General features: G+C 46.7%; 1 protein-coding gene across 4 annotated transcripts in view; it reads left to right on the plus strand.

Moving 5' to 3' along the window:
* The window catches only part of KIF2A (kinesin family member 2A), a 1,079,703-nt gene that overhangs the window by 681,809 nt on the left and 383,635 nt on the right, over positions 1-14,259 (plus strand). For all 4 annotated transcript variants that reach the window (XM_069627337.1, XM_069627336.1, XM_069627334.1 and 1 more), the window contains exon 12: positions 314-405. In XM_069627337.1, coding sequence (XP_069483438.1) covers positions 314-405 — 92 coding nt within the window. The remainder of the gene's footprint in view (positions 1-313; positions 406-14,259) is intronic.

Genomic DNA, 14,259 nt, shown 5'->3' on the forward strand with positions numbered 1-14,259 from the left:
GTCCGATGTGTTCAAAGGGGACTGAGGTGAGGCGCCGGAGGGCGGCGCCTTGGTGGGGCACTCCCACGCCCAAGGCCGCACCCCTGCGCTATACTACATTTTAAGGGGGAAGCTCAATTTTTCACTGCCAAAGGTTCCGATACCATCCCCATGTTGGGGATGCCCACAAGGGTGGAGGATATGGGACTATGGACTGAGTACTCAAGTGACTATGGTGAGTAACTTTAATATATTAACAATTGTCATTGCTCACTTTTTAATTTGGTAGATTGTTTTAAAATGCTAATGCATAAATATTTGCATTTGTTCACAGCCCGAGATGTGTTTTTAATGCTAAAAAAGCCAAACAATAAGAAATTGGAACTTCAAGTTTATGCAACATTTTTTGAGATTTATAGTGGTAAGGTAAGTATGTTTTAGTATAAGTATTCACATAATAAAATGTCAGTGTGTCTGTAAATACATGTGATAGTTGGGAGGGTATGGGGGGGAAATGTGCAAGGCATATCCATAAAATTGCAATTATAAGTAAGGTAACGAAAAACTGTGGTCAAATGTCCTTTGAAGATTTGTGGTGACGTCATGGCTATTTGTTAAAATGACAACAAAGATTCCCGGTTAAGATTGGCATTTTAGTTTCCTGGAAAACAAAATGTACAAATGGGCGATAAAAATTCTATTGCTAATAACTTTAGACATGCTGGATGGATTTGAATGAAAAGGCTTTTTCGGCTTATCCGATGAATACCGGGGGAATCTCACGAGATTATCATGGCAACGACACAAAATGAAAATGAACAGTCATGTGTCCTTTTCCCATGGTTGATTCTAAAAATCCATCTTCACAAGGGTCAATGAGGAGTCTTGGTGCAGAGTACACAACGCAGACCCACACTCTTGTCGGGGTTTATCTTACACCTGGCTGGGAGAAAAACAAGTCCTAAATCCAGCAAAATGATTCTGGCAAATTTGCTTATATGTGAAATTGGAAAATAAAGGAACCCCAAAAAACCAAATATACACCCATGCTAAATTCAAACTCTGGGACCAGCTATTCAGTGCTGGCCACCACTGTCTTTTGCAGACATTCTCCCAAACAAACCCGCAATGAGTATTCCAGGAGAATCCCGAACAGTCAGTCCCAAGTATCTTTACATGTTACTTTTGTAATATTCTAGCCGAGCTCCGAAAAGGAAAATAATCCTTTGCCATTCTAAATCTCCACCCTTTCACAGACAATTGCAGTACATTGGAGTTTCCCGGTAACTAGATTTCACAACATCAGACACTCCAATTTGGAAGCCTCCAAGTATAAATGTCCCTTCTTGTGAGACAAAATATCTATATCTTCCTCGTTAAATTAAATGAGACTTTTATACCACGCTTCCAAGACGAGCATGTTGCGCCTGAGCTATCCTTCCGGCCAGCTACCCTTTTAAGGAACAGACATTAACCAAAACTGTCTGGCTACTGAGCCAGGATGGATAAGGGGCACCAGCCTCCCCACCTTTGGCATCCAAAGGTGTATGTGACAAAGTCCCCTGTCTTATGGTAACATGGTGGGGCGACAGGACGAGGGGTACCCTGGTCGCCCTCACCTAGTCCCTTTCACTGTGCAGTATACTATCACATAGACAGGCACTATATCCACCATGACCCTCTTAAGTGAGGGGAGGTGTTGGCTGTTTAAATGTAATTATTCAGACATTAAAGAAACCAGGGTTGACGTAATCCCAAGCTTTATGGATTCCCCTTGTCAACGAAGAGCAGATCTTGCTAGACAAATCCAAGTCCTGGAAGGGAAAGACAAATGTTTACATTCAACCAAAGTCCATTTAATTCACAAAGGGGCAGGAACGTTTGAGAGGATATGCTTGCAATCCAACCCGTCCAGCCGATGTATCAGATGGGCCAATTCAAAATCTTCCAAGACTCGTGCTTGATAGAAATGTTGCAAGTTCCTGGTTTTCCAATCATGGATTTCTGTGTGCACTCCGGAAACCTGTGCTTGATACAATACTGCACGCATCAGTTTTCCGACCAGATTGTTCTACATATCATATAAGTTATGCTTTGTCTCCAGGTGAGTGCTCCTTCGCCAAGGATAGAGTATTGTGAATTCACTGTGAGCCAACATTCTCTAGACATTCAGTGATTTTTTTAAAAGCTTACCAAGAGTTTTTTTTTCAGGCACATATTGCGCATGCTGGGAGAATGGGCGACATATGTCCTGTACAGTTTTCACCAGTGAGTGGTTGGAAGGGGAAGCGTGACCTCCAAGATGTACCCAGGCACAGACAGTCACACGTCTTCCCAAATGAAAGGACACCCTCTCTCCAAGTGCCCCTTCTAAGGAGTTTGGGTGTTTGGAGGAGGAAGGCGGTCAGAGTTGAGAGAGTGAAGTTTGGAATTTTGCAGTGGAAGTGGAGCAGGTGGGAAGTTTGGCTCAGAGTGACAAGTTTGAAAATAAACGGAAGAGGTTCGACCAATGGTATAGGAAGAACAGACGTTGGATAGAGTCCTAGGATAGATCGGTCCTAGATAAATGCCCAGGGGGGGTACCAAGTCTGGAGGCTGGTGGCAGCATGGAGAAGGTTGTCGACCAGCAACAGATATGTGGTGGTTTTCGAAGAGGATATTAAAAACTACCATTAGGTTGGTAATGGTAAATATCAGGTAATCAATAGAGAAAATGTTATAATCCCACTTTTAAAGTCACACTTGAGGCTGGTGGAGATTTGAGACTAGTAATAGGATGTTGTGAAAGATCTGGAACAGAGTGGAGATAATGAGGATGAGGTTGACGATATTGAGGAAGAGTACATTGATACTGAATAGGAAGGTTGTGACTTTTGGAAGTTGGGAAAGATCTGTGAGAGGTCGCGACTGAAAGGAAGTGGTTGCTTAAGATCTGAAGGAGAGATCTGGGAGGTTGAAAGGGTGGTTGGTGGAGACAGTCGGCATGAGTCTGAAAGACATCAGTAGGTTGGTGGAATGTCTAAAAAATCATTAGGTGTTTGGGAGTATTGGATGTTGTTTGATCAGCAGAAGTTTCCAGCCTTTGGTAAAGGAGGTTTGAAGAAGTTGGAGGCGAGAAAGAGGTAGACATGGTAGGATGGAGGAAGCAGGAATGTGCAGGCGATGGGTGAGTGGAGGAATAAGTTTGACAGAGTTTCTTGGGTTCTGAGACAGAGACCCTGGAATGAATTATCAGAGAGGTCCAGGAGACTGTCCTTTGGGATAAGTGGTCTTGCCGCCATAGCTTGACTGACCATGATAAGACCATTTCTCTTTGTGGAGGCTGGGATATGTGAGCATGCACTGGGTTTCCCTTGTGTATGCTGGATACCCTTCCGACTGAGAAATTCCAGCTCTGTCTCCCAACTTGAGGCAGCACAGAGAAGCCTGCAGGCCAGGTGGAACTGCTGGGAGACAATGAAGAGTGCAGGTAGCCCTAAAACGTGGGGTTTTTGCTTTGTTTTGGAACATTCTTTGTACACTGGATTTCCACCAAGTACAGAAACCCCTGAAAAACTTTTCACCAACTGATACATGCAGAGACTTTGGTTTGTTTTGAGCATAACTTTATCACTACTGGGAAGGGAAACCAGGTGTCACCTGCACTCCAAGGGACATTCTGAACTTTGTTTCCCTACATTTCTGTGAAGTGACCCTAGAGCTTCCAGACACTTGAGTTACTTTGTCTTTTCCCCCTTAAGTATATACTTCCTTACACCCCACCTTTGGGGGCATAAGGGTCCTCCAAAGGCTACAGATACAGTGAGATCCGGGTGGAACCCACTTCTGAAAAAGTCTTTGCATGAATGAAATCAAGACAAAAATGGAAAGTTGAATTTTCTTGTTGCCTAGCTGTGATTTTCGAAGGTTTTGACTGTTAGAAACATTTTAAAACAACTTGAGTTGAATCATTGGAATCCTTGAATGTGGCAGCCCAAGGTCATTGGTAGTTGAATGTGAACTCTTCGCCCACTTAGTCTTCTGAACTAGGAGTCTGCATCATCACCTTATCCAAGTTGAGCCATGATCATTGGAGGGGAAGCTACACCAGACTGTCCTGGAACGAAGAAGGAATCAAACTGGGTATTAGAGTGAGGAATCTATTCTGCCCTGTACCTTGGCAAGTCCTGTCTGATGGCAAAGATCTGTCAGTGTCTGCAGACATCTGAATGGGCAAAAAAAGGAACCAGAAATCCTTTCTACTAACCAGACCAGCACATTCTGGGTTGCAGTCCTGCTTCCATAGAAAACCATATGGTTCATCCCTATCCAGATTCGACTCTGAGGCAACCGGAGTACTGGTAACTGACTGCACTGTAGGCCTGTTACAAAAGCCAAGAAACAACCGTTTGAGACTGAGGAGTCGGTCCTACATGAACTGCAACCTCTGAGCACAAACTGAACAGCCCTGGTTCCGGACCCATACCGGCAACAAACATTGAAGCTGCATTGTACCCCAGCTTCAGCAGTCATTGTTCTCTTCTGATTGTCACCTTCTCTATGGAATAGCCTGCTCTGCCAATCTGAAGGCAGTCTGTCTGCCTCTAACATTAATTTCTAGAATGTGTTGAGCAGATGATTCCGAAGGTGCTGACAACCGAACTTCGTATCCAAAGTATTTGTGTGACATTCAACCTTGTCAGTGACAGTCCTTTGAACAATACATTCTTTATTTATAATAGATTTTTTCACTCAGAGGTACCTGATCTGAAAATTATCCTTCAGCTTAGTTTTACATCTAGAGCATTCAGCCACTAGTGGGAATATAGAGGCTCTTGGTAGAAACCACTTGGTGGTGACAGCACGCATGAATCCTATTGTGATGAGACGGGTGACATAAATGGAGCATGCTGCACCATATCACATCTGGCCCCTTTTTCTGCAGAGTCAGAACTCTGCTTGTGGAACACACCACTGCTATTGGCTTAATGTGACGGGCATCGCCTCACTGACCGCCTCTGGACTTCAAGCGCTGCAAGGACTCTCGGAAGCCCATGAAAGTGTTCAGCCTGCATAAGTGCTCTCTGGTGCTTGGGTCCCAACCATGACTGAGGACTCTAGCTCCCTTCAATCTAAGAATTCTAAGACACGGGCGTAGTGTTGCAAGAATCTTCGTTGCTCTCCACAATGTGGGAAGGGGCAGTGAAGTGCTTAGCTCCATTTAAGACTCCTGCAGCAATTTCCCATTCTCCCAGTGACTCCTGTTCTATGCACCGCTCTTCTTCCTATTCAAAGAAATGCAACTCTTGTTCCAGGCCATCATCTTTTGACTCATTGGAATCTCCACCTACTCTTGTGAAAGTACAGTTCCCCACGATCTTAACCACCCTGGAGTAGTAGTGGTAGCATTTCTGGTACATGTTGAAAGGTTTTTTGCCAATGGGCCATGCCTTTGGTGCCAGTGAAAGGGTCCACTGTTTCTTCTAGGGCTGGCAAAGACACCACTTTGTCCTCTCCAGCAGAGTGCCGATCCACCGTCCAAACTGATGGCTGTTAAAATAGATTTCTAAACTCTGGCCTAGAATGGATTTCTAAACTATGACCTGATGGACAGAGTTAAGGAGGCCACCCTTGTTATAGTGAACAGGGAGCAACTTCTGGGAGTTTAGTCAAAGCAATCAAGGTAGCATGGAGAGTGACCAAGGCTAAATCCACGAGAGGCGAGTGGGGTCAGGGGTCCACAATGAATCCACACAGTGAAACACCAAGGATCACTCTTAGACAGTTAGAAAAATACTATATTTCTGATGCTTGTGGATCTGCTTACTCAGATGCTGTCTATATAGTCCGACATCTAGTGGTAAGCGCAGAGTATTGCATCTTTTTTTCGGAGAACAAAAGGGTTGTTGACATGGGCGTGACTGTAAAACTATTCCGAACGTGACGTGTAGTGTACTCAAAATCCCTCGCATCTAGGTCCCACCAGATTGTTTTTTTCCGCCAACCTAGTTGGTCGCTTATGTGGAGCTCGTAAGAGTTTATATTGCCTATCTATTCCCACAGCCTTTGGTGGTTTAGTCAACTTCGACCTTCTTGACGGCTGTTCCGTGGGACTCCTGCTCGCTGACACCTCCATCCCCGACTGCTCTGCGACTGTTGACCGCGTGGCCTTAACCGCCTGGCCTTTACAGTAGGGAGAGTGGGGCCCTGTTTCTTCTTCTCTTTGAGAATGTATTTCTTTCACCTCTTCCTTTCCTTTTGGTCTGGCTGCCACTCCCCTCTGCTATGGAGAGGATTCCCTTTAAATTCGGACCGTTCTGTAACAGCAAATTTCCTCAGACACCCATCGTAAATGTAACGGGTGTCTTCCTTGTGACCACGACGAGCGCTCATGTAAGACCTGTGAACTCTGTCGACCTAAAATTCCAAAAGACAGGCAGACTAAGCAGTGGGCGACCTTTCGATAGGCAGGTCGAAAATCTCTCACCCATGGGCACCATCGCTTCAGACGATGACTCCGTCTGCGGCCATGGCTCTGGTTTGGAAGCCATCAACCTTTCCGAAAAGTCTGCGCGCTCCCATGGGCCTGTCCCCGGCCCGACAGGCATGCTGCTGGCACTGCTATGTGGAGTAGACACCCCGGCAACAGGGGCTCCGACACACCACGTGTCCATAAACGCACAACCCACTGCAGCATACGGATGGGCATACATTCTCTTCTGATTTGGGCGGTTCCCTTAAAACCTCCAGCGCATTACCACCCAAAGGCGCTGGAACTCCGAAACTGGCGGTAGCGTTGTTGACCGCGGCAGCACCTACAGACGTGCCAAAATCCTCTAGGTGGTTGATAATGCTTCCAAAGCTCTGCAAGAAGCTTTCGGCTACCATTCAGACTGCCAGAGACTCAAGGGAAACCCCTGCTTCCCGTGGGGTCTATCCTGAGGCCTCCCACCCACTTTCTAAGGCCTTACAAAGGGATTCACCCCTTCTGTGCAGCCCTACACACACCCTCCAGCCCCCTGACCCTTCAGCTTCCTCAGAATGGACCAGGAAGAGCTTTGAGGAGTTTATAGCTAAAATGGCTGAGTTAATCAACTTTTCTGACCAGTATGACAATGCCTTGAAGAGACATAGGGAAGTGGACTCATGCCCCATACCCTCTTAATCTCGTAAACCTCCGTCCCCCGGTGCCCAGTTTCCCTCTTTGGAGGAACCACAGGAACACCACGTTAATATCTTTGGGGATGACCCAGGTCAGTATGTTTCTTATGGAGGTATTTACCTTTATGACCAAGGCCCTGTCTATCAAGACCCATACTGGGATTAGGTGGGTGACCATGGCTCGTGGTGCACACTGCGACATAACACTGACCCAGATGTCAACTGTCTGGCTCACCCCACTACTTCTCTGTGAAGAGATTCGTCGCCAGTTGACAACCCAAATTCTGTTTAACTCCCTCTTAAAGAGAGCAGCAAACCATTTTAAGATTGCTACTCACAAAGCTGCCCCTGACTTGAACTTTGTGGAGGACATCCTCAATGAGACATCTCAGTGTTAGCCAAGCCATTACCTTATTAAATTCCATTAAGATGCCTGGCTCCTTCCTTACTCTCCTCTTACCTTACACAAGCAGTTTATCCACATGTGGAAAAATTATTTCGCCCTTCCCCGGCTGATCCCCTGTACATTAGAACCCACCTCACAACGGACTCCTTGGTCATAAACACCACTCGCAAGCGGGCATTGGTACCACTGTCCTCGGCAGAATCCCCTCCCGACAGGGATTGTAAAAACCGTACACCCTTGGTAAGCTTGTCACCGCCTCTGCAGCTTACTCCACAAGGATTGCCAACAACTCCACGCTCCTTGCAAGCTTTAGTGATGTTCAGTATGGCCTAGTACAGGTTGGCCTTCAGAAAGTCCCAGAGCCTACCCAATCACGCCCGCTGGCGGTTGTGGCGGAAGGCAGACAATATCCTGACAAACACTCTGGACTCAGCCGAAACCACAGGGCGCACCCTTGCCCAGGGAACCCTGCTCAAGCGGCATGCCTGGTTGAAGAACTCTGGGTTCAAACCCGTAGCACAAGCTTCCTTAATGGATAATATTAATAAGCCTGTGGAGGAATCCAACTTATTTGGGAAGGCGGTCGACGACACCCTGGAAACGGCAAAAAAGGAGCACAAGACATTAGTCTCTCAGCCAGATCTTGGCTAAACCTTTTAAACAGCGCAGTGGCACAAACTCCCTCCAGTCCTTTCATGGCCAATCCTTCTCTCGATCGGCCCATGTTCAGTATCGCTCGGGCAGGCTCATGTCGGGGTAAGGGCAGAGGTAGAAACTCTGCTTCCAGAGGCTCCCTGGCCTCCTCCAAGTGACTTTCTGGTATGGGTCCCCTCCCACGCTTCTGTCGGGGTCACCTGTCTCCATTTATCCACGCTTGGGGGGGAAGGGGAATCACATCGGATCAGTGGGTACTAAAGACCGTCGCCCACGGGTGCTGTATAGAGTTCCTCCTACCACCTCGCTACCACCCACCAAGAAGCAGATGCCTGTCGCCAGAGAGAGCACTTGTGCTTCCTGCTGGAAGAAGTTAGGTCCTGCTGGAAAAGGGCGCCATTAGTCATCCCCCTTCTCCAGGTAAACAAGGGTATTGATTCAGTGTACTTCCTTGTACCCAAAAAGGATCTCACCATGCACCCTGTTTTAGAACTGTGCCCTGCAAACAGGTATGTCAAACCTCAAAACTTCAGGATGACTACTCTTCAGGAGGTAATCCCACTGCTGCAGCAGGGGGATTACATGGCCACATTGGACATGAAAGATGCATACTTCCATATTTCAATGTTGCCAGCGCATAGAAAGTACATGATCATGGTTCATGATCGAGGACACCCACTATCAGTTAAAGGTTCTCCCCTTTGGCATTGCCTCAGCCCCACGGGTGTTCACAAAGTTACTGGCGGTAGTGGCGGCTCTCCTGCACAGGCAGTCCATCCCACTTTAGCCCTACCTCAACGACCGGCTCATAACAGGGGATTTGTACAGAAGATGGCAGACAATTACCCAGAAGACGGAAGATCTCCGCTTCAAACTAGGATTCTCCATCAACGAAAAGAAATCCAGCTTGACCCCCAGCCAAGTCAAACGGTTTCTGGGGGCTCTAATTCGAACAGAAGACTGGCATGTCTACCCCCTGCAACGAGAGGGTCCAAAACATGCTGTTCCAGGTCCCTCACTATGTATCCAGTCACCAGATGACCGTACGAAGGCCATGCGGCTGCTGGGGATGATGGCTTCCTGCATCTTCCTAGTTCCTAACGCTCGTCTGTGCATGCGCCCCATGCAAGAGTGGTTCTCGAGCCAATGTGTCAGGCCAGCGACCAGTGGGACAATCTAGTGATTGTCTTAGCAGCCCTCGTTCAGTCTCTGCGGTGGTGGTAAAGGAGGAACCTTCTGCAGGGGAAAGCCTTCACCACCTCTGCAGTAGAAGCCACTCTCACCGCAGACGCATCTGTGTCTGGTTGTGGGGCTCACCTCCTTCAACAGACAGCGCACAACGTGTGGTCTCCAGCAGTAGCGTCCAATCACATCAACCTGTTGGAACTGCTAGCAGTGTTCAAGGACATGTAGGCTTTCCAGACACTGGGAAAACAGTTCTAGCCCTCAGACAGTACTGTGGCCATGTACTACCTGAACAAACAAGGGGGCACTCGCACTCTATAGCTATCCAGACTGTCCCAGAACATCAGGAAGTGGGCACTCATGCACATGTTCCTCCTCTCACAAAATGTTCCAGGAGAACTCCTTCTTCTGGCAGACGTACTCAGCAGTGACTTCCCTCTATCCATATGGCATGAGTGGCGGCTACAAGAGGTCATTTTACTCCACATCTTTGCAGGATGGGACTTCCCAGAGTTCGACTTGTTTCAACTCTGGAAACACCCAATGCCCAGGCTACGTCTCCAGATTCCCACCAAACCGCTCCGAGGGGAATGGTTTCTGGATAACATGGTGCATGATATTTGCCTATGTTCCCCCCAAAAACACCCCAAGTCCGCTCCTCAGCAGAACAGTGCACAAGATGAACCAGGAACAAGTCACAATGATCCTGGTGGCCCCTATGTGGGCCCACCAGCCTTGATTCTCTCATCTCATGACAATGTCAGTCTCAACCCCAGGAAACTGCCATACCCTTACAACATGCTGTCCCAAGATCAAGGAGTGACACTACATCCATGCCCCCAAACACTCAATTTAGCAGCCTGGCTCCTGAAGTCATAGAGTTTGGGCACCTTCAACTCCCTCAGAAATGCATGGGCATTCTCAGAGAGGTACGGAAACCGACCACCAGACATTGCTACTCCAATAAATGGAAGCGCTTTGTTACCTGCTGTAAAACCAAGGGTGTCAATCTTATTGATTGGTCTTCTAAAGACATCGTCCTTTACCTAACTCGCCTTTTAGATTCAATTCTCTAAAGGTCCACTTAGCCACTCTCTCGGTGTACACCATGTCCCAGAGCAAGATTTTGTGGTGTAAAATTCCTGTGATTAAAGCCTTTATGCAGGGGGTAAAGAGACGTCATCCCCCCTATCTCCAACCCAGCGCTCGGATCGGACCTGAAAGTTGTCCTTGAACCATTACACAAGGCTAGCCTTAAGGCACTCCCCTAAAAGACTGCCTTCCTAGTGGCCATCACCTCGTTAAGAAGAGTTGGTGAACTGCAGGCCCTTTCCGTTCAGGACCTCTTCGTTACGATTCAAAAGGACAAGGTGGTTTTGGGCACGCACCCACGCTTTGTGCCCACATTTATCTCAAAGTTCCACGTGACCCAGTCCTTTCGAACTGCCCACCTTCTTCCAAAACAGCACTAACGTGGCACAAAGGAGCCACCACACACTAAATGTGTGGAGAGCACTGATTTACTATCTGGAAAAAACAAAGCCACTAAGGAAAACAATCCAGTTTTTCGTTTGTTGCAGCTGGTAGAGAAGGGGACTCTGGTCTATGAATCGGCTATGAACTGGATATTCCAGCCCCTTTGATGAGTAGTAATTACTCTGGAAATGGATGAGGATGCAGATTTTATTCATATATCAATAATCAAAATGACTCGGGTAATTGGCAAAAGGAAGACTGTTTCAATATCAATTATCTAAAACAGGGAGCATAACGAACATCAACGAAATTGCTTGATCCTCAAACATTCTTAGTAAAAACTGACATCTTATACACAAAACCCGTCTTCAATGACGTTAACCTACGTATGCACGGACGTCATATGTGGCAAACTACAAAAACCTATGAGTATGGGTGATTGGCTCTGAGTGAACATCTAAGTATACGATCCATACTAGTCCAAAAAAAGTGTAAATATGTGATTGGTTACTTAACATCAGGTGGGGCAACTAAGCCCTGCCCTAAAAATGACCACTATGAACATCACTAAATGCACGACGTCCCATTGGTTTACACAACTATAGGTCCCCTAAATACAATTGGTTGGCACTCTACTTTTCCATCTACTTCTAGCAGCATGGAGGCTGGCCATCCAGGTGCTGGTGAGCTTGCCTAACCATTGCTTCCCACCAAATAGCATATCAATCCATCGTCACCTCAGTGGTATTCTGTCAATTGGGCTTTGGAGCTCTGCCTTCAGTTTGTTCTTAGCTCTGAGAAATTTAGGGAGTGAGGGAATGCTCTGCCCTTGTGCGTGGCTGTGACCATCTCGTTCGTCCAACTTCATGCTTCCATGTGACTAGAGACCATGGAATCGAGCCTTTTGATGCATTTAATACTATTTTCTAATGAACCGCTGACGTCTTCCTTGTTTTGTTCATGCCTTCTGAACAGGAGTTCTGTTCTTTCACACAATTTGTATCCAATGTCATTTCACTCCAGTTTGAGACCTTGGCTTCTTGGCTCATCCAACTCTGTCTGCTGAGATTCACTTTGTAATTCTATTTGCTTTTTAACTGCAACACCCTAGAAATGAGGCCTTCTTACTAATGTCCAGAACTGTATAATCTAGCCTCAAGATTACGGTCTGCTTGCGTTTCTTTTGCATCTGTACACGTGTAAAATGACTCGATGTCTTCATCTGTTTCTGTGGCATAAGCTTCTTCACCTTGATTCCAAGATGTCACTTATCCTTGATATTTTCTTGATGCCTTATAGAATATCTGCATTCTCTGGTCTCTGCATCTCTTCTACGTACGTTAGTTCAGCTCTGTGTGACGTCCCCATTCGTCCTGACCCTTCATTTGCCCTGTTTCTTCAGGGATTTCATTCAAATGGCCATCATATTTTCTCGTATGCAGGTATGGTTTTCTCAATGGGTACCTTGCCTCCCAGATTCTCTTAGGTATTGGTAGTTTCAATGGTACTGCGCAAGGTCCATTTTCTGCCCTTTGGTTACAACTGTTCCGTGTTTGTCACATACTCTGGTTTCCAACATACAGGCAACATACAGGCAATATGGGCGAGGTGGTTGAGGTGGGGGTACTTGGCTCCTTCATTACAGCTATTTCCAGGTGGATTGTAAACTGCATCACACGGTTTCTCTCTTGCCAAGAGAGATTGACCCTTCAAGCCTAGAGCTCACTCGACTCGGGGGACAGGGGCTACAATAGCAGTCATTGTAAATATTCCTCTAGATTCCATTTGCAAAGCAGAAACCTGGAATTCTGTTCACTCCTTTACACAACACTACTGCCTACATGCACACTCTAGGTTTGATTCTCACGTGGGACAAGCAGTACTGAGGCATCTCTTTGCTACTGTTCCTTCACACATCCTACCACCATCTCTGAAAACAGCTCGTGTGTATGAGCGCAATACAAATACAATATCATATCATGATCCACAAGTATCAGAAGACCTACATTACTCACTGTAATCGTATTTCTGATGATTGTGCGCCCACCCTTCCTCCCCTCTTGGAGTAGAAGGAACATAGACTTCTTACACCTTCTCTCTTCTGTACTCACTCACGCAGACTATAAGGCTCCCTCACGGCAGAAAATAACCATTGGGACCTCAACTCGTGAGGGATTTTGGGTACACTACACGTCACATTAGGGATAATGTTAGTCACTCCCATGTCGATGTCCCATTTGATCTTTGTAAAAAAGATGCAATACTCTGATTACCACTAGATGTCGCACTATATGCACAGCATGTGAATCTAAGCAGATACTCATTAGAAATACGATTACAGTGAGTAATTTATGACTTATTTTACGCCCAGAAAACGCATTATAAAAAATTACTAATGGCAAGTAATATTATCACACAATGCTAAACACTATAAAGCATATATACATTCACGGTAGTTTGTGCTAAAAAATGTATCCCATCCCCCAATACCTGTAAAGGAAGGTAAATGGTTAAGTTAGCACTGTCCATAGGAATTGCAATCCTAACTTTAGACGTCCAACCTTAAGTTGTATGGGGCCTTGTGCCCACAAGTTCACGTTTTTCAATAGTTCAGGAGTTGGGGGAGAAATTGGGAGAGGTGAAGATGGATCCAAAAGTCGGAAGAGGACGTATTCGGAGTAGGACAGTTCCCAGCTTTCAGTGGGATTTCGGCAACCAGTTGTGGCAAAGCCAAATAAGTGTAAAGGTTTTACAAGTTATTAAAACTTTTCAAGGGTGGAGATAGGGGGCAGGTTAGTATCTCTACAACTTAGTACCTATATTTCGGTTTCTCTTCTGACTTGGCGGGTCGGAGGAGGGATGCCGCAGGTATGTTTTCTCGCTGTTGGTATTGGTCGCTGGTGCCCTAGAGCTACGGGTGCAAGAAGATTTCAGGTCGGTGATGGAAGCTTGGTGCAACCTCTTGCAGGTGAACAATGCAAGAACCACCACTGCAGCACTCCTCGGGCATTTGACCAGATGCGGGAATGCCGGTTAAGGTGACGGTCACCGTTGCACTGCGACAGCAGGTGTCAGTTGTGGCTGAATAAAGCCTCCCATCTCAAAACCCATTGATGGCAGGGAGCTGAAATTCCGCAGGAGGACTTCTTGTCGCACAAGCTGAAGACCCCTGGTGCTCTTTGCCCCAACTCTGAACAGCAGTGAGGAGCTGGTCAGTCCACTGGGTGGTCGAGGAACACTTTCATGGGTACCAACTTGCTTGGGTACCAGAAGCCGCCTTGACCAGTTGCTCTCATCAGTCCAGAGGGTTGAAGCACCGACGAAGGTATTCAGAGAGCAGTAGCCAGATGGGGCTCTACCGGGACTGTGGCAAGTATCGAGCACAGGTCTTCCACAGTATTCACAGCTATGACCGGATA

This window comes from Ambystoma mexicanum, chromosome 6p (genome assembly GCF_040938575.1).
Source record: "Ambystoma mexicanum isolate Mex_15411 chromosome 6p, UKY_AmexF1_1, whole genome shotgun sequence".
NCBI lineage: Eukaryota > Metazoa > Chordata > Amphibia > Caudata > Ambystomatidae > Ambystoma > Ambystoma mexicanum.